This window comes from Paralichthys olivaceus, chromosome 3, assembly GCF_024713975.1.
Source record: "Paralichthys olivaceus isolate ysfri-2021 chromosome 3, ASM2471397v2, whole genome shotgun sequence".
Taxonomy (NCBI): Eukaryota; Metazoa; Chordata; class Actinopteri; order Pleuronectiformes; family Paralichthyidae; genus Paralichthys; species Paralichthys olivaceus.
The window spans coordinates 3,894,584-3,920,215 of NC_091095.1; the positions used below are offsets into that span (position 1 = coordinate 3,894,584).

Sequence of the window (25,632 nt, forward strand, 5' to 3'; positions counted from 1 at the left end):
GTTTTGTAACTTCCACCCGGAAGTGCTCCACAACAACATCCGGAGCTAACGTGTAGCAGCTCGTAAGATCGATTTATCTTTGCTAACGTTTCCTAAACTCTGCTTCTGTCGATCAAATCAATTCCACAGTCAGAAACAACCAAGGAGATAAAAAAAAGAAAATGTCTGGAGTTCGTTGTTTTCGTCTGAACTAACGTTAGCGTGTTAGCTGCAGGAGCTATGTAGCAGCTAGCTTGAAGCTAACGCTGGCTACAGGTTGGAAACATTAAAACATCGAGGTAAGAGACAAACACACGTTCATGACTTAACTCTGCTCACATGTAAAGATGTTTATCACATTCTGTCACAATGTAGAGGTTGTTTCTTCTTTTCTATCTCTCATTTATCTCTCATTTATCGATCTGTCTCTCATCTATCTATCATTTATCTATCTCTCATCTATTTATCATTTTTCTATCTGTCTCTCATCTATCTATCATATATTAATCTATCTATCTATCATCTTTCTATCTATCTCTCATATATCTATCTCTCATATATCTATCTATCATATATCTATCTATCTATCATTTATCTATCATCTACCTATCTCGTATCTTTCTATCTATCTCTCATATATCTATCTATCTATCTATCTATCATATATCTATCTATCTATCTATCTATGTATCTATCATCTATCTATTGCTCATCTATCTATCTGTCTCTCATCTATCTATATCTCTCATCTATCTCTCTATCTCTCATCTATCTATCGCTCACTCATCTATCTCTCTTTCTATCTCTCTCTCTCTGTCTATCTATCTGTCTCTAATCTATCTATCATCAGTCTCTCTCTCTCTTTATCTATCTCTCTCTCTATCATCTCTCTCTCTCTATATATCTATTTATCTATCTTTCTATCTATCGCTCGCTCATCTCTCTCTCTCTATCTCTCTGTCTATCTTTCTATCTAAGACAAGTGAAGACAGTGTTTGTGTTGCAGGACTCAGACTCCAGCTCACATCATGGCTGACGACCCTCAGAGAAACTTCCGCTCTGCTTATTATGAGAAGGTCGGCTTCAGAGGAGTGGAGGAGAAGAAGTCTCTGGAGATCCTGCTGAAGGATAATCCTCTGGGTCAGTATCTCTTCACCTTCACTAACACCCAGGAGAACCATCGGCGTGAAACCTGCTTCAGCTGCTGGTGAAACCATGTTAACGTGTGATGTCTCCACAGATCTGGAGAAGCTGAGCACCTTCAGTCAGAGGTTCCCCCTCCCCTCCATGTACAGGGTCCATGTGTGGAAGGTGCTGCTGGGTAAGAAACACACACCGTCACCAGCCCTGCTCCAGTAACCAAGAAGAGATCTACTGTAGATTATAAACAAAGCGTTTTTCTTTAATGGAGTCGGACCGATTCTTCAAGAATGAACAATGTAGAAAAGATTTATTCAACTTATTCAAGTTCTATACATTTGATTTCACTATTTTAGTTATTTATAATTAAGTGAATGTATAAACTAAAACATTTCAAACCTCAATTACATTGCTTTGTCATGAGGGTTTGATGATGTCATTTTAGGAAATATTGTTATTTTTCTATAAATATTTCAGCCTATATATCAGTATCACAATTTGTTTAAGTATCTAATATAGATATTGGTGAATCCTCATCCTTCAGCCTCTCTTCTGTGATATTTATTGAAATGTTTCAGTTACGTTCAGTAAGAAAAACAGTCACATTATTAAACTGCAGGTATTTTGAGAGGACGTGAACGTGGAGCTGTCTTCCTCTGTTTACTACTCAAATATCAAAATAGAACAACTTGTCAAACAAAACAAAATTATTAACTATATAATATAATATAAATTTGAGTATAAGAAGTATAAAGTAAAGTTATTCATTAAAATGTAAGTAAACAAAGGTGGAGGTAAAATGGGTGTTGAGCGCTTAAATAGCAAACAATCATTAAAGTAAATCAAAAATAAAATTTTATTTAATGAAAACTCCTCTTGACCAGTGTCCCCCCCCCCACAGGCATCCTGCCACCACACAGTGACTCTCACTCTCTGGTGGGAGGCTACAGGAAGGAGCAGTACCAGGACATCCTGGAGGCTCTGGAGGTCATGAGGTACATCAACTCCTCCACACCCTTCACCCACGTCTACCTGCGCATGTTCCAGCTGGAGGGCCAGGTGCTCCAGCGGTCCTCTGAGACCACCCCCCCGGTACGAACATACCAATCTCATTGTTCTGTACGAGCGGCTGACAGCCGAGTTCCTGCTCGTCCCCTTCGTTCTGCGATGCTGCGGCGTGGTGTCTGACTTTGTCTTGTTTTTATTTTAATTACCAGGATGAAGAAAACGAGGACTTCCTCTCCATCAGCAGAGCCATGGAGGAGATCGTGGATGATCCGGTCGACTGCTACTGGCTCATCAAGTGTTTCATCAACCAGTTCCACACAAAGTTTGGAGACTCGATACCTCATCTCGTAAGAACTCGAGACGTTATCCGTAAACAAGACTTGGAAATTCTGATTAGGGTTGAAAAAGAATTCTTACCACAAGGTCGACTAACTGGACGTCACATCTTGTGACCTTCATCAGTGGAATCTGCTTCAAAAAGACAAATTTATTTCCAGTAAATCAGATCAGAAATACTTAATTGATCCCAGGGGGAAATCGTGTCCGTTAAATAAAGAGTTCTGCATCAAACACAAAATATAAAAGATGATATAAACATGGTGTTGCTACTTCCCACAGAGATTTTATTGTTTAGCAGCTTCTCAACTGGATGTTGTCAAGTAGTTTAAACTTCACAACAGTAGTGTTAGTGTTCACTAAATACAACAGTGTCTATTTGTATATTTGTGACATGAATCAAAGTGTTGGCAAGTCAAGTTTTCAGGAAGTCTAAATTTATACAGAAGTATTATATTTATATTCATATGGATACGAAGCGTATGACGAAGTCTGGTGTAAATTTAGATCGTACAATACCGGAAATGATGCGACTAAATTCTCTTGACTCATGACGCACGTCATCATGAATTAAGACTTTGTTGTTTCCCTCTCTTGTGTCTGGTCTGTTGTGGTGTAGCCGAAAAGCCTGGAGCATTATCTGAGTCAGGAGGAGCCTCGGCTGCTGACCCATCTGAAGAACACCGGAGCCCTGGCCCAGCTGCCGTACAGCCTCTGGTTCAGACGCTGCTTCGCCGGATGCCTGCCTGAATCCAGCCTGCAGAGGTCAGACAATCTTCTCGCCCACAAGCTTTTATTTATCTGGATGCCGCAGAATTAGATTATAATATTCATATTTATTTTTACATTAGTGCATAATCATTTAAAACTCGTGAATCTCTGTGATCAATCACCTGTAATTGTTTTGTTTCCAGAGCAGAACTCGAAAAAACCTTCATAATTCTGTTAATTGAATCAGTTCCACGTTCTTGTTTTATTTCAGCGTGAACATGAAATCTGTCTCATTAGTGAGAACCACGTCTCAAGGGGATTTTACAAACTATACATGAAGCAGTGCATGAGAAGTAGCTTTAAATGAATGTTCACATTATTAAGACCTACTTACATGTATTTAAGACCTAGTAAGTAATATTTTGACATATTTAACACTTTTTAAAGTCTAACATTGAGATAATTAGAACTTTTAAGACCTTGTTCACAGCCCTGTTGTTACGTCCTCAACTGAGCTTCCTTAAATTGGTCAAAGTCATCCAACCCTTTATTTTTGTCTCTCTCAGAGTTTGGGACAAGGTGATCAGCGGCTCCTGTAAGATTCTTGTGTTCGTTGCTCTGGAGATTCTGCTGAGCTACAAGATCATGTTGATGGGCATCAACCGGCCGGAGGCTGCAGTCAAGTTCTTGTGCAATGTGAGTAAATAAGATGTGTTTTTTTAGTAGTAACGGTAGGTACATGTACTTCTTGTAAAACCTCTCTCTGTAACATTGTCCTTCCAGATACCGCAGGAAAACACAGACGCCATCGTGACTAAAGCCATCGACTTGTGGCATAAATACTGCGGCACCCTGGTGCACGCTGTGTAGCCACACGGAACCAGAGGTGAGATGCTTTCCCAGCATTCAGCAGGACTTCCTCTTAAACTCCACAAAGAGAGTGACAGACTGTGGCGTTTACTGTCCGTGGGGATTTGTCTCCGCTCGACTGAACTGAAAACTCATCACGGGCTGTTGTTGATAAGCCGGGCGACTCTGGAACCGCTTTACAGATGCAACAGTCAATTTCCAGCCTTCCCCCAAAGACTATGAGAAACTGTACGAGGAAGGTTTGGACACATCAACACTGAAGAGGACGTTGGAGGAGATCACTGAAGCATGAGTGGAAGTGAGTTTGTAAAAAGACAAAAGAAGCATAAACTTATTAATTTTTAATAAGTTTCTTTCTTTAAGAAACTGCATACATCATAGAAGACTCACAATAAATTAATACCCACATGCAGTTTTTCTGCTTTACAAAAAACATCTGAAAAGTCTTGTTTACTTTCTTTATGTACAACACGTCTTATAGTTCTGAGATATTTCTCACACTCACACACTTCTCTGAATAACAAAAAACAATTCATGGACCCGTTACGAACTGTGAATGATAAAAAAACAGAAAGTAAGGTGGCAGGGTGTCATCATTTTGTACGCACAATAAAATACAAGACAGAAAGTGTCCTGGTTGCCGTGACGACCACTGCCTTTGTTATTCAGCGGAGAGTTTTACTGCGTCTACAGATAATATTCTGCGTCAAATGGAAACGAGTGAATTTGGCAATTTGGAAATCCCCGTAGACGCGACTGTAGGCACAGTGACGCAGACGGTTACTGAACTCTCGACCGCAGTCGCTCCGGGATGCTTTCAAGGTCACGACTCCTGCAGCTAGTCAGGTTGCTTTGGTCTAAATTTGGCGTCTGGAGCTCCTGAATGCAGCCCATCAACAGACGGACGAAGCAGGGAATCTGAAATTATTGCTGAGTGGGAATGAATCTGGAGATTTTAAGTTTTATTCTGTTACAGACTTTAAAGAAGTCATTTTCAGACGTTTTGGCTTTAGCTCCAGCTGCTGCTCATGTTTTATTCTCTTGGCAAAATGAGATTTAGGATAAGTGAGATCGTCTGTGGGATAAAACTGGAGAGTGAGCACATGGTGAAATGCAAGAAAACAATCCCAGTGTTAAAAAAAAAGTCCCAGCTTCACCTGCGTCTGTTCACATCCTTGAAATTGGCACAGATTCTGTTTGACTTCCAGAAGTTTGCTGCAAAGTAAACGTATCTCCTCCTCTTCATCATAAAAAATGACAATTAAAAGCTTTTGAATATCAAGAAGTCTGTAAAATCTCCACCGAGAGGAGACGTCAGCCAAAAGTCAAATTCTTCTGGAAGTTTGTTTTTGTTTGTTTGCTTCCATTTCCTGCGACGGCTCAAACTCCCGTTGAGTTGAGTCCTGTCCGTCAGTTTGACTCTGTGGCTGGAGAAGGTAGCAGGTAGCAGTACGAGGGCAGCGAGTAGCAGTCTGAGTTAAAAAAAAAAAACATGGCTGAGGTTCGACTGGGCCGGTTTAAGGTCGATGAAACCTGCAGGAAGAAAAAAACGTAACAAACAGAAAGATTTAGAAACAGTTTTAAAATCGGTCTCGTGGGTTGAAATATCTTCAACAAACAACCGATGGATTGGCAAAATATTAACTTCGACTCACAGCGAAGAACACTAACTTAAAACTAACTCAACTTGTAGCACTAATGCTAATGTTAGCGTACAGTGAAAATAAAGATGGACGACGTGTCCCCACTTCCTCCTGTTGAATAAAAATGAAGCTCAAACGTCTCAGATATGGGAATCAACACCTTGTGCTTTTCAATATCGCAGATGATGCACACACTCAACCAATCAGAAGTCAGCCTCAGCTGTCAGCCCTACCTTATTTATTTAACATGGAGGAGGCGGGGTTTCTGATCTATCCTAAAGCCAGCCACCAGGGGGCGATAGAGACACTTTGGCTTCACTTTTGGGAGCTGTCATGTCGTCCATCTTTATTTATCAGTCGTGTAATGAGCTCTACAGCCTCTGGGGGCAGTGTCACATGGTCTCACCTCGTCAGATGTCTGCTCGACTCGTGCACCTCCATCTCTGTGCTTTTGAACTCGTTTAACTCTTTTCTGATGGCAGCCTGAAAAACACACAAACAGACATTTACATCCAGTATAAAAGTGTGTGTGTGTGTGCGTGTGTGTGTGTGTGTGTGTGCGTGTGTGTGTGTGTGTGTGTGTGTGTGTGTGTGTGTGTGTGTGTGTGTGTGTGTGTGTGTAACAGACAACTTCAGATTGAATGTGACCTTATCAGCAGCTGTTAGCCGCGTCCACGGCTTGTCTGCTCTCCGGTCGTAGTCCTGAGCCTCGGCGACCTCCACGTAGTCGCTGAAGCGAATGAGGATCTTTGCTTCTCTCAGCTCCTCGACTGTCGGCCTCTGGCTGAGCTGCGGGGGGGGAAGAGAGGAGGGGTTAACATTAAAAATGCTGGTTTCCCACCAAATGCTATTCATGTTTTATTGTTTTAAAATGTCCTCAGAGACAAAACTGTAGAAAAATGTCTGAAATAAAAATTCCAAAACAATTATATTCATGAAATCGTCATTTCCACTGATCTGTCTTCTCTGTCTCACCTTTCTGGACAAGTGTCTCTTGATCTCTCTCTTCTCCTCCTGCTCCTCCAGATCATTTCGAGCTGAAGACAATGACAGAAAAACAAAAACAATCACAAATACAATATCACAAATCATTTTTTTTATCGGTTTGAAACGTGACTTACGTTTGAGAATGTTTCTCTGCTCCAGCTCCTCAGCTGTCGGCCTTTGACTCAACCGCCTGAAATAAAGGAAAACACAAATATGATTTCAGGAAACATATATATATAATAAAGTCTTTGCAGAAAGCAGTGATTTTTGCTCTTGAACAGCTGCCTCTGTGACTCGGTGCCTGTGAAACCTCGGCCTGCGTGATGTTAATCCGGCCGCTCACCTGGTCAGTTTTGTGGCCGTCTGTTGCCGGGACTCGAACCGCTCCTGGTCCGACTGCAGCGGCAGGATGTTTTTCTCCTCCAGCTCCCTCTTGGACGGACGGTTACTCAGCTTGATGGCCAGCGAGTCCTTTCGTAACACCTTCATGGCCAGTGTGCCTGCAGCGACCGCACCAGAAGACAAACGTTAATATAAGTCATCACGTGAAGCTTTTGTAGATTTTCCTTTTGTCTGTTCATATTTTAATTTGTTTTTATCTCAGGGTTTTTAAAGCAACCGGGCAGATCCATGTATTCATCAGTTTGGACGATAGATGAGATGAAATAAAACTTTATTGAACCACACACCAGAGAAATTCACTAGATAATCAAACTAAAGGTTTTTAAAGTAAAATTACAAGTGTTTCCTGTTCTCAATGTACGGACAACTTCCTGGATCAATTTGAAACTGAATAACTTTTAAAAATACTTTTCTGAGTTATTCAGTTATCAGTTCTCTTTTTTTTCTTTCTCTTTCTCTGAAATCTCTTATTTTCGGGAAAAATGTATAAAATGACTGGAAAGTGAAAGTTGTCACTGAATCTTCAGCCTCTTGAGGCTCATTATTTTGCAGCGTTTCCTGTTTGCTTGTATCAAACCTGCTCTGATAAACCCCCTGAACACGACCTGCTCAGCACCAAACACACCGTGAGAGAGCAGCTGCTGAACGCTGTGGAGCATTTAGCAGCTAAAGAGCCACATGGTTTTCCTGAGGGGTCGACGGAGGAAAAACCAGAGGGAAAAGAAACTGAGTGTTTGTTTTAGACCACAGATAAACGCCTTGTGTAGATAACGACCAGATACTTAGTGAGTGTCATTTTTATAAAGAGTATTCCACTAGAGGGCGCACCACTGAACTCTTATTTATCCTGTCTGAATTAATTTATATTTAATCTTATTTTCCTCATTTTGGTTTATCATGAAGGTTTTATCTCACGTTTTGATGTGAAGCACTCAGTGCTGTTATTATTACTGAGAAATAAAAAAACATGGCGACACATAAAAATGACACACACATGCACACACTTCATAAATATGTGGTGAGAAACACCTCAAGTATAAAACACCTCAGGGAAAGAATGACACCTACTTGTAAACAGTGTGTCATCCTCGTCTTCGTCGTCATCTTCCTCGTCCTCCTCCTCTTCATCATCTTCCTCTTCCTCATCCTCGTCCTTGTACATCCCAGGCATGTCCTCGTAGTCTGCCTCGCTTGGGAGGTTCTCTTTGTCGTTGTCGCACTCGATCATCACCGTGGGAACAGCGTGCATCATGGAGCTGCAGATCGGTGGGAAAGGTCAGAGGTCAGAGGTGGGAGCTCATTGTGGCGTGAGCCGGGCAGTGACGTTGTGATATCGGTGTGATGGAGTGAAAAGTGTCAGTGTGCAGAATGTCAGAGTCAGAGCTGCGTTGAGATTATAGAATGGTTTGTGAAAATAAACTTTTAAAAAGAATCACATCAGCTTTTCCATGAACAGCAACTGAGAGCAAAGCTTGTGGAAAATTAGACCTCGGATCAGTGAGAGAAACATTTCTTCTTCTACGTCCTCAGATAAACTTCAACAAAAGAGTCAAAGTGCAAGTCAACATCTGCAACACATCATTTTAATAATGTGATTTATTTATCAGAACCACTTCCTGTTTGTGCCTTCAAAGTAAAAACAACGTTCGTTTAGTTGATGTGATAATTTTATATCAATTACTTACAGAGATTTTTTTAATTTGAAAAGTTGTGAACTTGGGTCTGAAGATTGTGTCGGTTGTTTAACAGACTGAAATAATCGACATGTTGAAATAATGTATGAAATAACATCAGGTCAGTAAATCCCTCAAACTTTAATAGAAACCACACGTGATCAATAACACTTATGCAAAACATTGACTATGAAATCTTCAGTGCAGATAAACCAGGTAGGATGACCACAAAGTTTTGTAACTTCACTCTGCATCATAGTCTGTTTATAAAAAGCACACAAACAATAAAAAGTAAACTGAGCAGAACAGTGTGATGTGATCCTCACCTCTCAAACCTCTGCATGGTGAGCGCCAGCGTCTTGTTGAGCTCCTCGATGATTCGACTGGGCGGGTGGAGAGCGATGGGCAGCGTCCCGTACTGCAGCGAGTGCCCGCCCATTGGAGTGTGGCCGGCAGGGGCGGGGCACTTCTGGAAGGCGAGTGAGGAAGGCTCCATGCTGCCGGCGGGTACGGAGATCATGAGCTTCTTTGGAGGTAGAGGAGGAGATAACTTCCCCAACATGCATGGCAACTTGACCGGGGCGCCGTCTGCACCGAGAGGGAGGAAGTGAAAGGGTCAGACGACAGCGTGCAGAGTCGAGAGAAGGCGACAGTGAACGAGCACCTGTGATGAGATCACCTGTCATGTGATTGGGTAGCCTGGTGAAGGGTTTGGGTGGTAGCGCAGGAGGTTGTTTGTGTAGCGTCGGAGGTCTGGAGAGCGGTGACTCGGCGCCGTCAGCAGGATACACAGCGGACTTCTTAGTGGGTGGAGCGTGGCTGGACTTCTGGGCGTGGTCCTGTTGAAATGCACCATCATTGGTCATCTGAAAGTCCAGGGAACCTGACGAGAAAAACAACGAAGCACATCAGTCAGATGCTTCAGCTCCAGACGAGAGATGAGACGATGACGTCGACAGTCGCTGCGTCTCTGCTTCCTACCTACAGCTGCTGCTGCTCCTTCCATCTGCTCCGTACCTTCAGACTCCGACGGGCCGGAGCCGAGCACCGGGGAACGACCGTTCTCCATCTTCACCTCCTCTCGTATGGCCGGAGACATCCCTTCTGCAGGAGGAGACAGAGAAGATATCACAGTTTATATTACATAAACAGAAAACGATCCGACAGAACCCTTTTCATGTCTTCTGGGATAAATCGATTATCAATATAGCTGCCAGTTCGTTTTCTGTCCATCCAACATTAATGTATTAACTACTCGTTGCAGCTTAAAAGAATAACCTCTGTACACTTCAAAATAAAAGCACATGAATGAACATGAATCACTGAATATCTGTCTAATCGATGAATTAACCCGTCGATTCAACACTCCACATATTTAATGTCCCACGTCTTGTCGATTGATTTCTCACCTTTCTCATAAACCTCCTTCAGAACTCCTTTCTTGATCAGCTCCTCTCGGCTCTGACGTGTGGACATTTTCCTCTCCAGCACTGAGGGAGCAGAGAGGAGGTGATGTCACATAAACAAAACACAAACGCTGTTGTTAGAGTCGAGGGACGTGTCGGAGGCAGCAGATGTTTCTTATATATCGGGCTTCTGTTCTGACGACAGAGAAACAGGACGAGCAGGTCAGAATATACGACCAGAACTGAAAAACAACACCTACAGATGCTCCAGATGTTTTATTTTGAGGGTGTATTGTACAGATGTGAGCGGTGCCCACAGGACACATCGTGCAGCAGCAGCTGACAGGTCGTCAACATGAAGTGTGTTTTTACTCCTATTGTCCCAGAATTCACAGAAAAGAATATCTGAACTTTTATTTTTATATTTTATATAATTTTTTTTTTTTTTTTACTGGGAGCCGTGTTAACATCGCATTCCCAATAAAACAAAGTAATTCCTTTTCATGGAATCATAGAAAATTTAAAGGACTAACTGAACAATGGCAAAAGTCTAGAGATAAAATATGGTGCACACAACACGTGCATGAGTATGTGAGAGTATGTGAAAGTATATATATGTGTACAGTGTGATATTTGGCTGCAGAGAGGGGAGGCAGCTTTCAGCAGGAAATAAATAAAAGCCCAGGGAGAGCTGTGACAGCTGGGGGAACAGCTTGGCCGTAGGAAGCCTCTCTTCACCCCTCTGCTCCGTGCCTGTGCCTCTCGCAGTGAACAGGACACGGAGCGATTCATCCAGCTGAGAAACAACAACAGCGACTGTTTCTCCATCCAAATCAAACGCTCTCTTCTGTTTCACGGCTCACGACTCGTGTGCCTGTTGTCGCTCTGAACCAGACATATGCACCAACATCCACACTGATGTCGGAGGAGCTGATTCGCTCATGGAGACACAGCGGCACAATAACAATCACCATTCAAAGCTAATATGATTAATCGGATCTAATATTTTTTTCCAGACTGCTATCGTGTAGACGATTTAAGGACCTAAATGAAAAGATATTTTTATAAACATGCTTCACATGTGTGTTACATGAACGTGTTTTGTGTGTATGTGCAGCAACAGGGCTGATGTTCAGCTGACCTGAAGCCTGATGGTGTTTTTCCCATCTTTCATAACCTTGATCGTACACAGCAGATCTGTGCTGCGGCCACTGTATCACCCCCCCGCTCTGCAGCACCTCTGTGCTCCCGTTCATCAGTGCTACTGTTGCTAGGTGCAACATGGAGACATTTGTCTGCCGCTGATGACTGTGGGGGTGAGAGCAGAGGGAGCGGGCTGCTAATGGAGGAGTTGTGCTCTCACCTGCAGAGGTCTGCTTGAACTTCTCACTCTTCTTCTTCCTCCATTTCCAGGGTTTGAACAGACGTCCCAGGGTGGCAAATTTGCTCCGCCGGCGGATGGGGGGCGTGTGCGTGCCGGGTACCAGCGAATCTGAGCGCATCGCTGCCAACCTCCCGACCTCCTCAGCTGGAAAACATAATGAGGCAACATCATCATTAACAAGCAGGTAAACAACAGATGCACAAATACACCGTCAAACTTTTTCTTTCAGTCATTTATTCAACAGAAATGTAAATTTTAGATATTTCATTATAACAAAACAAAAATAGGTTATAGAATTGCAATGACTGGCAGATTATTGTTCAAATTATCCGCAGCAGGAATTACCTCTGCCACAGGTATTATGTTTTCACTCATTTGGTAGTTTTTTTTTTATTCAGCAGGATTATGCAAAAACTTCTCAACAGATTTCCATCCAGATTTTCACATCTAAAGACTTCACCTCAGACTTTGGCAAACTGAGACATATTTCTCTGATTTATGACAATTTAGAGGCCAAACGATTACACAGTTATTCATGAAAATATCCAGCAGGTTTATCGGTTTAGAAAATATCCAGCAGCAGTTGAAGCCGTCACAGATCAGGAGGCTGAGATGACCTCCTCCTCCTGTAGAGACATCCCACTTCCCCCTGGTGACTCCTTATCTGTCACATGAAATCAATCCAGGTCACCGATAAATTTCACTGGTCACATACCTAATAAGGGAAGTACTTAGGAAAATCAATGCTGCCTTGAAATGATTTAATCGTTTCATATAATTCAGTTTGCTGTCACATGTGAAGGTCTTTCTAAATTTAGAGGTTATCACTTTAAAATAATACCAGCGTAAGTGAATAACTCAGGATTTACTGCATTTAAATGTTTTTGTTGCAGTGAAAGGTTTCTTAAATCCACAGTTAAGGAAAATAGATGCTCAGTAATTTATTATTCAGATTTCGAGGAAGACGTTCTCCCAGAGGGGCTGTGTATAATCACGTCAGGCAACGTCTGAGGGTTAAAGCTTATTTAGATCATTGTTAATCACAGTTAGTGTCAGGAGGCCCCACCAGCAGAAACCTTACGCAAGAGGCTCCCAGAGAGAAGCTTCACTAAGGAACGATGAAGAGGAACTGAATGTGTAACAACACAAAACATCAATTTGTGTTTCAGTGAATCTATGTTAGCAAACTAAAGCTCTTTCTTTCAGTCTCTGAGCTGTAATTCCCTCGGCCCCACAGGGATTTAGAGATTAGTCACACTGGAAGTTGTTTTATACCCGGAGCATTCGAAAATTACACTTTTTCTCATTGGTGAATAAATGAAGCCTGCGCCAGCAGCAATGGATGAGGGGCATCCAAAAACAGGAAGGCAACGTTTCAGCAGGCAGGAATGGATGTAAAAATACACAAGCTGAAGATTTACACATTTACTACAGAGCAATGGAAGATTTAACGTGTAAAATAAGTGACAGGTCCGTGTTGTCCACTTTCATGTGATAGAAACGTTATTTTATTAATATCCTGCATTGCACATCAACTTACTTCTGCAGCAGAATAAATCCTGCAGGTCTGACTCGTCCCAAACACAGTGAACAGTGTCCACAGGACTGAACTAAATAACAACTAGAGAGTCTGTTGATTAAAGAGAGCCGAGCCACAAATAAAACCTGGAAAGACGTCAGTGACGAGACGGAAAAACAAAGTGAGCAGCTGCAGGGGGAGGAGGACACGTTGCCTTGTTACCAGTTATCAGTTTCAATCTGCAACAGCTCAGCAGCTGCTATTAAGAAACCTTTTCAACAACAACATATAACAACCAACTGCTGCTGCCCTGTCCTCATCCTCAACCCAGCTGCTCCCCTCCCCGGCTGCTCCCGCGGTGGGTGATGCTGTCTGTTTAGAACCCAGGTGTGAAAGTCTGGAGTCTCACGGAAACTTTTCTCCAAATGAGAAAAATCCACAACACCAGCAAAACTAATGTTTGTCATTTCAGCAACAGGGGAATAAATCACACTCTGTCGAGTAAGAATACAAGTATGGTAGAAATCTGAGGGACTGACGTGGACTTGAGTAACTGGATCTTGTTATTTCAGGGTTTTGTATCTTGAGCTTAATAAACAAGCCAAACTTTCACCGCAGGTGCGATCACTTGATCACGACTGGAACACAAAACAAGAGGTGTATTGTGTAAAACAAATATCCAGCTTATCCTAACGTCCACTGGTAAAATGTTGGGAGCTCTTCAGGCTGAACTGTTAAAGTTGTCGTCCTGTGAACACTTTGTGTCAAACTCATATGAGGCGACCTTTGACCACTGAAATGTAATCAACGAATTCTTGAGTCTAAATGACAACTGGTCAAAATCAAGAGGCCAGAAATATGTTTTCTTACGTCACCGTGTGCGGGATCTTTAACCTTTGACCACTCAAATCGAATCAGTGAATCCACGAGTGAACACCGACAAATATCTTCTTGTTTTGTTTACATTTAATTATTTATCAGACGCTTTTATCTAGAGATCGAATCTAAACCGACAAACAAGCTGAAGCCAATGAAAACATAACGTCTTTATGTCAACGCAGAGGATGCGTCAAAGTATGTGGGCAGAGGAATCTCTATTCATGAAGGAGTCATAAGCGACCTTGAAGCTACTTCCTGCCGTCTCCTCTCATCTGCAATAAAGAAAACAATGACTACAGAATCTGTGTCCGTGTCAGAATCCGGTTGATCGTGGTTTCACTGCAGATAAACCAGGTGGGTAGATGCAAAGTTTTCTAACTTCACTCTTTCATGAAGTCTGTGTACAAAAAGTATTTCTTCAGGTTGAGAGTAGGACTGATTTGAAATTCAGATTTCGTATCGCTCTCACTCAACTAGCCCCTGCTCGTGCTTGGATTTGCTCAAACTGTTCGACTTCACTGCAAATAAACCAGGTAGGATGAACACAACCTTTTCTAACGTCTCTCTGCACCACAGACGATAAAAAGTAACAGCGTATTATAAAAGAGTTTGCGGAGCATCAAGAGGAGTCAACATTACAAGCACACGCGTTTACAACGGGCACCGCACGACATTGATCATTCTATCAAAGCAATATATCTCCAAAGTAAAAGCACAACTTCTGTTCCGATGCAGCTCTAAAATCTCAAGTGCAGATAAACCAGGTAGGATGGACACAGAGTTTCCATACACTGCTCTGGTACAGTCAGTGTGAAGGAGCATTATAGCAGCTGATCTGAGAGCTGCTCTCCCTCCTCCTCCTCTCTCAGGGAGCGGTCACTCACCGAAGACCACCACCATGTAACACCACCTCCCTCCCTCCCTCCCTCCTCCCGCAGTGAACTGACCGTCCAGCGGCTCCGCTCCCCGGCAGTTGCTGCAGATGTGCTTGATCTCTTTCCCGATGTGACAGTGGATGATGAAGGGCACGTTGTTGTTGTTGTTGGCGGGCGGCTGACGCTCAGAGTCCCGCTGCGGCTCCTCGGGGATGTGGCGGGTCTTTGTCCTGGTCAGGAGGAAACATCTGGTCCTCTTCTGCGGAGCACGCTGCTCGGACGCGGGTTGCAGCCCACGCGGTGGGTCGGTGGTCGGCCCGGGCTCGAACCTGGACCTGGAGCGTGAACACATCACGCCGGCTCCACGACCCGCCATGTTGGGGCTGGGGGTCAGGACTGGATCCGAGGAGCAGGAGGAGGAGGTTTAAACGGATTCTGTCCACTGACAACAAGGCCGCCATTTTGAAATGTGCTTCCGGTTGCAACTCACAAAATAAAAGCATATTTGAACCATAGAAGTGCAGAAAAACAATTTGATTCGAAATACATTGTGTTTTTATTTGTTTACCACGATTCCCTATTCGTATGTATTCATACTAAATTATCAATGAATAGAGAAATGATTTTGTTTCGTCCTGATGTTAACTTATCCAGCCACGTGACACAATAAACACAGACTTACAACCAAACATAGTATAAATCATGATAAATCATTCTATGCAGGGGTTGTGCTAAACAATGCACTAGGTATATATTGTGTGGGAACAATTATTCATTTGTATCACCAAATTATAACTATAAGTTATTATCATCGGGATCAATACAATATCTATCTATCTATCTAAATGAGGACAACGTCATCAGGCAACTGGATCATACAATTTAAATTAAATTGTATTTACTTGAAAAATTAAAGTAACTGCGTGTCTGTGCATTAAAAACACAATATTTAAACTTATTTAAACTAGTTCTAGTTTATCCCACAACTAACTGAGTGGACTGCGCCTCACGATCCGTTTTTTATTTTGAAAGAGTAAATTGACTTCCGGTCCCAGTGTCCTCTGTTAATCAGTAACTTGTCGCCGCCACAGATTCAACCAATCATGGCTCAGTTTAGTGGGTGGGACTCATGGTGGGAACCAATCAGATTAAAGCACCGGGAGAATTAGAATTTTAAGATTTTAAATAACAGAGATGAAAAGATTAAAAATAAAATCTTAAGAGTTTGTGCTAACAGCCTTGTTTTCAACTTATATTTTTATTCCAATTAGTGTGTATAGGTTTACACATATTAAACATTATTTTATCTTTTAAGTTTATTATATTTATTAAAATGTAATAGATTTACCCCAATAGATTATTTTATTTTTAAAGCTATGTAATTAATTGTGCTGTCACAACAACAGCATTATTATTTTCACCATAAAAACATACTAAATGGACACTGCGTTCATCATGAACGAGTTTGTTGTATAACATTTTCTAAAATGAAGTTATGAGGAACTTCGTTGAACAATTAATTATAATATTAAAGCAAAAAATACACACAAAACTATGTCAAATTAATAAGGGAATGGTGACTGCCATTTAATTCACTGTTTACCACCATAACTCATATTACTTAGTTTACAGCTAAGTAATATAATCAGGTGCAAGCTCATACTAATTATTAGAAGTATTTGATAGGATCTTAAAAACATTCATTCATTAATTCAACCTTTATTTCTTCTGTGGAGTATATTGACATGGGGGCCTCATTTATAACATAGTCGAGTACAGAAAATAAAATGAGACGTTCAAGAAAAATTGCCAAATAGCAAAATCAAGAGAAAAAGTAAAAACCCAAGGAAATAAATGCAGTTCAACATTTACAGGACAGGAGTAGTATGACTATATATACAGTACTTGTATCCTGAGGTCTGTGTTTTGTATTCAAGGGAATACTCTGCTGGCCAAGGCAGCGATAAAACAAGACAAGATAAGAAGCTCCAAGATTCAAAAGATCAAAAAGGGGCTGAATCTGGAAAGATGATGATACCAGGCAGAGAATAAAGGGTCACAACCTGCAGTTACAAGCCTCTTCCTGCAGGTGGGGCTCACTTACAAGAGATGTGTATGAAATGAATTCATGTGTGAGACAGTGTGAGACTCTGAGCTGCAGGGAGCATGAGGGCTGATGAGGAGGAGTCGACTCTGATCACAAACACCTCTGGCTGTTTTCTACTTCCTGTAACAACACAGACACACAAACCTTGTGTTCACACCGTCAATCACTCCAGGCGGTTTGCTCATTTCATTTCATTCGCGTGTGTGTTGACGTTCGTGTATTTTAACACTGAGATCAAAAGCACACGCTGCATTTTCCTTTTTCCTCGCTGCACACGATGACTCATTTCAAATTCTTGCAAGGTTGTGTATCAGGAGATGAAAGCGTTAGTGAACAGGCCTTATGTCTCAGTCCCGAAGTGTCAGACCTTATTATTATTCTTATTATCGCAGATCTAAATCTATATCACATTTTTTCACAAATGTATGAAAAAAGAATTTGACCACAGCTAATGACGCCACCTAGGGTTCAAACCACCTCTGACCTTGCAGGGCCAATGTAGCATCAGCGTTTGTGCCGTCCCTAAAGCTGTTTTCAGATATGACCTCCAGAGGATGTCCACAGAATTGGTCGTGGACTTTCTCTGGAGTTTTCCTTTCAAACATGAAAAACACAGCAGGAGATTTTCTACTAAAACACGCTCATAATAACACAGACACCTTCCTCCTGTGACATTAGCATTGTCTTTTGCATTTTTGCTTGTTAGAAATGACATCAACACACAGATCATGTCTGAAAACAGGACCACACAGGTTTTGTTCTCTCAAACGAGCAGGAGATAAGAGCAGTGAAGCTGATCGTATAACAATAATTCATCTTTACAATAAGTGACAGGTATGATTCACATTCAGAGGTGGCAGCACTGATAGGCTATAAATAACAGTTCACAGTATTTTTTGAGTTTTGTCACTTCGGAAATATCTGTAACCAAGTGACCCTGAAATTTGTTGCAGTAAATTTCGGCTCCCTGAGGATGAAGCCTGACACTTAAGTGAACCTTTAACATTTTATGTTAATTAAGCCTTTTCTTAATTTCTAAATTGAAATTTTAACATTAATAGAGACATCAAATAAACTGACTGGACCTCCTGCCTCCCTCTGCACTAAAATATTTGTTATCTTGTCTTTTTCTGTGCATTTTTTTAAAACTGCAAATAGACAAAAATGCATGTGGAGATGCACACACACACACATACACACACGCACACACACGTACAAGAGAGCGTGTGCAGCAGCTACAGAGCACAGGTGTTGTTGTCACCTCTGAGATGGCAGTGGTATATTAGTTGTACGGCTGTCAGATTATTTACTGTCTGTGAGACACTGAGCTCTTTACACCTGTCTCACCAGAAACTGTCCTGTCCGACAGCATCTGGTGGCAGCGGCAGGTTTTCCCTGTGAGCTGCTCACAATACGGCTGTCAGTCGAACCTCACGCAGCCCGGAGAGTTTCTTATATGTATAAATCCTTTAATCCTTTTAACACTGTTGCTATGTAAAATAAAATCCTACTAAAAAGCCCTTTAAGCTGAAAAGTAAATGTTATTGTGCTCCTCATCAACAGCCTCCTCTGAAAAGACAAAACTGTGCACGTCTCAGTCAGTTCATCTTTAAAACTCGTCTGTTTTCTCAGCTCCTCCCCTCAATGTTTCACATTTAACATTTTTACACTAAAACTGTTTTCATCTCATTAATCTGCACATTTTCTCTTTTCTCTTCTTCCTTGTGAAACACTAACTCCTGGTTTGTAAAGTCCGATTCAGGCCTGCTTTCATTTTCAATGTGAAAATAAGTAAGATAAATTAAACTGGTTATTGATTAGGGCCCAGCGATCTGAGTGTGTGTGTGTGTGTGTGTGTGTGTGTGTGTGTGTGTGTGTGTGTGTGTGTGTGTGTGTGTGTGTGTGTGTGTCTACAGCTCTGCACTAGCTGCCAAAGGAAAATGCCCTGATCAATGAAAGCCCTGCTGCTGACGCCCGGGCCGACGCTGGCCCACAGTTAACGGGTCAAACTTGTTTTTAAACGATGTTGTTCAGCTAAATGCTGCAGACCTGAACTAACCGACAGAGTTTTTACTGCACAGTCTCTTAAAAAGGTCAAAACATAAAAACTGTGCAGTTGTTAACCACAGTGAGGTGTTGCTGCAGATGTAAAAAAGAATTAACGACATTGATTCTTGGAAAGATCCACCGCTGTTGAGTTTTTCTAAATGAAGCTTTGTGCACAACAGATAAAATCCAATTCACCTCCATCGTTCTGACAAATGAAGTTAAAGTCTCTCTACACTAAATTCTCTTTACACGTAAGGAAAACCATCAGAAGTGATAAAATGTGCTGCTTTGGTTAATTGTTATTAATGGAGCCACTCGTGGTCGTTACTGTCTTTATAATTTATCTCCGCCGACCCCCTCGTCTATTTCGGATGACCATCACACATCAGCCTCTTATCCCATCTGGCCTCCTGTCTCCGTCAGGTGAGAAAATATTAATCATCCTCTAGACTTTGATGACGCTGCTGCTAATTTGGGCCTGAACTGAGGCTACGACGCTGACAGAGATTTAGTGTGAAAATGAACGAGCCGCTCTGCAGCTGAGACAGAGAGATGGAGTCCTGCCGTTTGGAGTCTGAAACAAGACTCCTCCAGGCACCAAATCTCAATCACTCTGCTGCATATGCGTCCATTCTCACACCGGTTCATCTGTCCACCCTCTGCAGCTCTGATTAAGATGCTGACCGGCTCCGGGAGAAGTACACTGAAGACGCTAAACATGCAGTGGTTTGTAGGTAATTAGCTGCACAGTTAGAGAATCCGCTAATTCTCTGCTCGATGCTAATTCCTTTGACTTCAAGTGGATGAATCATAAGAAAAGTTGACAATACTACGAAATAAAACCTTCGCCAAGGCGCGACAGTCCATATCGTTTTTGTCCACTAGTGGTCTTTCAATAAAAATGATAACAAAAGACCTGGGTTGCATTCAAAAACTCCATTTTGCTTAGGAACCTTCATAACTGAGTGAAATGACGTAGTTCAACAGCCGCCATAATAGGAGCTGTCTCTCTAAAGGATGAGGAAAGGAGCTTCAATGCTTCGGCTCAAAGCAACACAACCTCGTCATGGCACCTGATCACACCCACGTAATTATAAAATGAAAATGAGTCGTCCTGTTAACGTGAATAAAACTGTGGCTCCTGTTAAAGATCTGACACTTATAAATAATATAAACAAATAATCTCACAAATACAAAGTTTCATTAAAAAAATAAAGCTCTGTGATAGAAAAGTGAACTTTGTAGAACAAACATTACTCGGACAAGAGAAAACTGTGCATTTGCAACTATTTTTAGCCGTGAAATAATCCACATTTGATGTTCTCGTATTTGGGGCAGCAGGACGGTGTGTGTGTGGTGCTGAGTCAAAATAAACTACAGAGTGTGTGTGTGTGTGGTGTGTGGTGTGTGAATGTGTGTGTGTGTGTGTGTGTGTGTCTTCGTGGTGATGAAAGAACATGTCACCCTGGGCAACAGTGCGGCTCATTGACGTGTTTTTAATAGATTTTGGAGAAAGGTGCAGCTCAGACTCTATGAAGTCTGATTCTGCATATTTAGGTGTGGCCGGTAAACACAGATAGAGAGATAGAGACAGAAATGTGTGATCCTGTGTTTGTTTTGGTCTCTTCTTCTTCTTCTTCCAGAAACGTGTCGACATCAACACAACAACAAAACATCGGGGGAGTCGAGCTTGATAATGTGAGACGACAAGAGAAGTCTGAGGTCAAAGGTGACACAGAGTTCAATGTTTTCTCTTCTGTCTACAGTTTCTTTCATCACTGCACCGAGAGTCTCCGCAGCAACCACCTCCACCCCCCCTATGAGCTAAATTAATAGAAAGTGACAGAGCAGCAGAGTCTGTGTGTGTGTGTGTGTGTGTGTGTGTGTGTGTGTGTGTGTGTGTGTGTGTGAGAGACTTGGCGTATAACAGGGATATGAGTCACCCTCTTCTCTCCTGTTTGCAGTGTAGATATGTGGCCTTCATCAGTACAGACAGACACTCAAACACTGTTTTTGAATAAAACAGCTACTGGTCTGGTCGTGTGTTTTGTCTTTGCCTGACGATAACGCCTCCCTCCCTCCCCCCGGCTGAAGCACCCAGGGACGAGCATCGCGGGGACACACTTGAAACAACCACAGGAGGTGACAAGTACCAACGGGAGGCTGACAGACAGTCTGTGGCACAAAGAGGCGCAGCTCAGCAGGCGACAATAGTAAATCAACAACACAACTGCACAACACTGAAATGCAGCTCGACAGAAAAAATTGATTTGTGCAGCTATTTCAAGTTTTCAAACAAAAACAGATGATAAACACTTTGGTTTGTGTTTGGTTTGTAAATAAATACACAACATTGATTTTGGCAAGAATCTAGGGCTGCGACTGGTCGTTATTTTCATTGCTGCAAATTTCAAATTGCCTCAAAATAATGGAAAATGCACATTACGAATTCTCAGGTGAAGCTTTCGAGCGTCCTGTTTTGTCTTTCCAGCAGAGAAAACCTCCAAATTATAAATTTTATAAAGATTTAAACTTAAAAATAAATGCTAAGTCAGGACAAAAGCCTCATGTTTGGGTCAAATAAAATACAAAAATCAACCTGTGACACATTTGAGAAACACTTTGTTTGAGTGTTCTAAACTTATTTGAGCACAAAGCTTCACTTATAAATATTATTTTGTTAACAATAGATTATATGTAAGAGAATGTTGCTCATGGTGACAAACCTACAGAGAATTACTATTATTGTCAAGTGTGTCATTGGTTGTCGTTGGTGTGTATTTTGGTTTTTCCACCACCCACATCAAACTAATATCTAACAACTGCTGCACACTTTCAAACAGACAAACAAGGTAAGAAAGAAAATAAGAAAATAAAGGTTTTTTGTCAGGAAAATGTTTTTTTCATAAACGCAGATACTGATGCATCTGAAAGCCTCATATCAGTGGATTTTCATCAGCCAACCATCTGCAGGCTTTTGATAAGAGGATTCTTGAGTCTTAAAGTCGTAATGTTTGGTGACATGTTTAATTGACAGATATTTCAGCCTGTTAACACTCCTCTGTGGAGCCAACACCAAGTGCCAAACACTTACATAACAGATCTTATGGGATGCGTAGCTGCATTTCCAGTAGAAAACACCTTCCTGTCATGAGCTAACATCAACACCTCTAACAATTCCCTCTGGGACTAATCCATCTGGGGGGGTGTCAAAACTGTGCTTATCAGTGATTGATAAATTAAATGTATAAACCCATATTAAGCTAACTAGGAGGACCCTCAGACAGCAAGCACCTACACCAAGGCTGATTTCATGATTTCATTTATCCTTTATTTAACAAAATCCGTCCAGGAGTTTTTTTGTAACTAAATGACAGACAACGCAGCTAAAAACGGATAAAAACAACTCAATGAAAAGTTATTGGTGATCAGAAAGTGGAAAACACAAAAAGTCAGTATAGATACTCGAGACACTTTCATGCCACAGTGACTTGAGACATGGCATTAAAGTCAATTATCATTTAAAGCTCACGCTGACTCCACTCCACTTGTGGAAAAGCTATTTATGGAGATAAAATGTGAACTTTTAAGAAGCTGGAACACGGAAACTTTTGACTTTTATCTTGATAGATCATTTGAATAAATCATTGGTGATACAGAAGAAAACCCATAGTATCTAAAACAGTGTATAAACATCCAAACATGGTGTTTTCCTTGTAAACACTGACATCACAGCAGCTGAGAGACCCTCCCACTATGTTGACAGTCAACTTCAGTCTGACTCATTCTCCTTCCCCAGCTCAGGTTTTCTCTCGTCACACAATGAGCGACTTGTCAGAGCTAAAAGGACGAACCCATCCGATGAAGAGCGGGGAGGGGTTGGTGTTGTGTGTTTGGTGGGAGACGGCGAGGAGGTGGACGCGCTCCTTTGCATTTAAAGCCCTCACACTTCCTCCCCCGTGCTTCTTCTATTCTGCCTAAGTGGTTCTGGCACGGTGCTGCTCAAGGCCTGGCTGATGTACGCAGAGAGCAGCGTTGATGTGTGAGACACAGAAAAAAAAAAATTCTTGGACTGTGGGAGGCAGCTTGTGCGTGCGCTGTTCCCACCATATTCTGTGGACGACAGCCAACACTCTTTCTTTCTCACTGCGCCAGTCTTTACGGTGCTACAAACGAAAAGCCTCCATCCTCTCCTCCTCCGTCGACTCTTCCTGCTCCTCCACCTCCTCTCATTTAAGCCTCCTCTGTCTCACGCTTTCATTCAGGTCTGTATTAGAGCTCTCTCTGTGTTTGGATAAGAGCGTGGTGATGCCTGCATATTGGTCTTTGTGAGGAGGGCTAAGCTCTCACTGAGCTGACCTGGATTCTGAAGCAGAGCTGTGCTGCCTGGGACCTGGACAAGCTCCAGATGATGAAGCAGAGCAGAAATACCATAAGACAGGTGAGTCTGAAAGGAGCCTGGTCTCATCAATGTGGATTTAGAGAGAAACATAGTGAAACAATTGCCCAGTTCAGATCTGCAGTTGTTGGGTTTCCATCGTTAACTTTCCCAAACACTCCCAACACTGGTGCTGGTACGTCCATCTTTACAAATGTGATATCACTTTGGCCCTGCAGCAGCAGAAACATCCACCATCGACTATGAATAAAGATGGACGAAATGACTGACCCTGAAAAGTGAAACCAATTCCTCTGCATCTCCCCCTGGTGGCTGGCTGAAGGATAAATCATACTCCCTGCCTCCTCCGTGTTAGAAGATAGGACACGGACCAAACAAAAAAGTCAGTTACACTTTATATGAATGTTTCTTAATGACGCTTTCATTTTTGGTAGTTCTTCATTTTGGATGACAGGAGTTGTTGATCTTTATTTACAGTCTATGGACTTTAAAAAGCTCAGATGAGCTGGCTGTACTGTTAGCGAGTAGCTAATGAAGATGTAAGATCAGTTAGCAGCAGTAGCTCTCCCTACGAGCCAGGACGCAGCCTGAGATCCTCTGGTGAAGCGATGCTAGTCAATCCAAAATCAAGGCTGAAAACTTAAGGAGACATGAGGGCACCCACACTTTGGAACGATCTGCCAGAAGAGATTATATTATTATTTCTTTACTCTGGTTGTTTGTGGATTTCATATTGTTTGTTGTAACACACTTTGTTAATATTATTGTTACTATTGAATAGTGCTATACAAATAAAGTTCTTATTATTAATAAAGAGTTTGATTGATCAGAGAAGTAACAATGAATAATTGTGTGGCTCAGTTTCTGCTAGAAATGAAAGTATAATAATATCTAAAACACAAACTGGGTTCAGAAAGGTAATAAATACATCTTTAGGCAGTTTATGTACATGATATAATCAGCAAACTTCAGAATTTGTGCATGTTTGGTTTAAAATTCTTGCTCATTTGCTCTAAACCGTCTCCAGTTCAAATAAACATCGAGTTGTAGAGTAGAGGTTTTGAACTTATTGTATTAGTGGACATAACAACACTGATGTGAAATAATCTGGCTCAGGACTGAACGTAGCTCCCTGGTGAGGGCTGCACTCCACAGAGCAACACCAAGACGTCTGGCGGAAGCTTTGGTGATAAACTCATGTTTACTAGAGCAAATAGTACACCAGCCTCCCACACACATATGCACCGGGCAAGCATGCATACTAACACACACACACACACATGCACACTGAAGATAACGTGGATATCTGTCACATATGAATAGTGACACACTAAAGACCAGAGTGGGCTGGATTTATGCAAAGCAACATCAGCAGCTATGGAGTCAATGGGACTTGAGGGAGTGGGAGGGGAGATGATTTCCGTGAAAAGATTTGATCATACCAAAGCAATGATGAGGAGGAGGAAATTAAACAGCAACGCTTCATGCTCCGAGGGAAAGGTGAGAATCAGCCCTCTCCTCATTGAGCTGGCAGTGCACGTCGGATTCTCTGTGATGCCACGCCAGCCTCCCGCAGCTGCAGCCTGCCCGCTCGCTTTCCAGCTAATAGCCAGGAGCGGCACAGTTAGCAAGTAACACAGCATCCTCTCTACCACCCCCTCCTCCAGATTCAAGCTCAAGCCTGATGATATAAAGCCTGCCTCAAAGCTCAGAGAAAGAAACTGTGCAACCAGATTAGCTGAGGAGGAGGAGGGAGGTTCTGTGTTTCAATAGAAAACAAAATGGAGAGGAAGGTTGTTGAGGGCCACAGAGAGGGCAGCTGAGGGAGATTAAGAGTAGGTGGGTCTGAACACCGTGAGTCATAAAGGTCTAACAAGGCTAAACGGGGGAGCAAGCATGTGAGTAACTCCTGATCTCATTAAGATTATGTGTGGATGGTTTTACCCCATACATCTCTTAGTTTTGTTTCAAGCAAAAAATAAGGATGGCTTCACAATAACACACGGTAGTTAATGTACATTAAGACTTAATATAATGTCATTAACGATGTGATGAGGGCTAATATGGAAGAGTGGTGGGAAAAAGAACAAATTAAAGCTGAAGCAGAACTACAGTCAGACAGAGTTCTGTTCGACATGGAAAACACAGGCCTGAGTGGAGTCTGGACCACCAGGGTGAACAAACCATGTGACTGGGATTTGTCACATTCGGTGGGAGCGTCGAACACCAGCTTTTCAAATCTCAGTTTCTAATTTGGGAAATAAA

At 42.0% G+C, this 25,632-nt stretch overlaps 2 protein-coding genes and 1 long non-coding RNA gene across 6 annotated transcripts in view; 2 read left to right on the plus strand and 1 right to left on the minus strand.

Moving 5' to 3' along the window:
- On the plus strand, nucleotides 1-4,675 carry tbc1d7 (TBC1 domain family, member 7). Of its 2 annotated transcripts, none has more exons than XM_069521358.1 (8): nucleotides 1-278; nucleotides 972-1,119; nucleotides 1,220-1,300; nucleotides 2,021-2,211; nucleotides 2,337-2,474; nucleotides 3,083-3,228; nucleotides 3,741-3,870; nucleotides 3,958-4,675. In XM_069521358.1, the coding sequence occupies exons 2-8, from the start codon at nucleotides 1,008-1,010 to the stop codon at nucleotides 4,042-4,044; spliced, it is 885 nt and encodes a 294-aa protein (XP_069377459.1). In that variant the 5' UTR covers nucleotides 1-278; nucleotides 972-1,007; the 3' UTR covers nucleotides 4,045-4,675. The 2 variants fall into 2 exon arrangements, with proteins under 2 accessions (XP_069377459.1, XP_069377456.1); XM_069521355.1 differs by having other exon boundaries at nucleotides 986-1,119.
- Nucleotides 4,371-25,632, minus strand: part of phactr1 (phosphatase and actin regulator 1) — a 24,404-nt gene continuing 3,142 nt past the window's right edge. Inside the window, exons 1-13 of one of the 3 annotated variants that reach the window (XM_020102579.2) lie at nucleotides 14,885-15,297; nucleotides 11,519-11,683; nucleotides 10,159-10,239; nucleotides 9,767-9,853; nucleotides 9,429-9,632; nucleotides 9,076-9,337; nucleotides 8,145-8,332; nucleotides 7,018-7,174; nucleotides 6,809-6,864; nucleotides 6,663-6,724; nucleotides 6,336-6,476; nucleotides 6,094-6,170; nucleotides 4,371-5,577 (exon numbers count right to left, since the gene is read on the minus strand). In XM_020102579.2, coding sequence (XP_019958138.1) covers nucleotides 5,562-5,577; nucleotides 6,094-6,170; nucleotides 6,336-6,476; nucleotides 6,663-6,724; nucleotides 6,809-6,864; nucleotides 7,018-7,174; nucleotides 8,145-8,332; nucleotides 9,076-9,337; nucleotides 9,429-9,632; nucleotides 9,767-9,853; nucleotides 10,159-10,239; nucleotides 11,519-11,683; nucleotides 14,885-15,188 — 1,800 coding nt within the window. In that variant the 5' untranslated portion in view covers nucleotides 15,189-15,297 and the 3' untranslated portion in view covers nucleotides 4,371-5,561. Of the gene's footprint in view, nucleotides 5,578-6,093; nucleotides 6,171-6,335; nucleotides 6,477-6,662; nucleotides 6,725-6,808; nucleotides 6,865-7,017; nucleotides 7,175-8,144; nucleotides 8,333-9,075; nucleotides 9,338-9,428; nucleotides 9,633-9,730; nucleotides 9,854-10,158; nucleotides 10,240-11,518; nucleotides 11,684-14,884; nucleotides 15,298-25,632 lie in introns of those variants that run through there. The other 2 variants (XM_020102578.2, XM_020102580.2) reach the window with 2 other exon arrangements.
- Nucleotides 15,445-24,193, plus strand: LOC138407037 (uncharacterized). The gene is made up of 2 exons (XR_011240465.1): nucleotides 15,445-23,409; nucleotides 23,586-24,193. It is a non-coding gene; the product is annotated as an uncharacterized lncRNA (long non-coding RNA).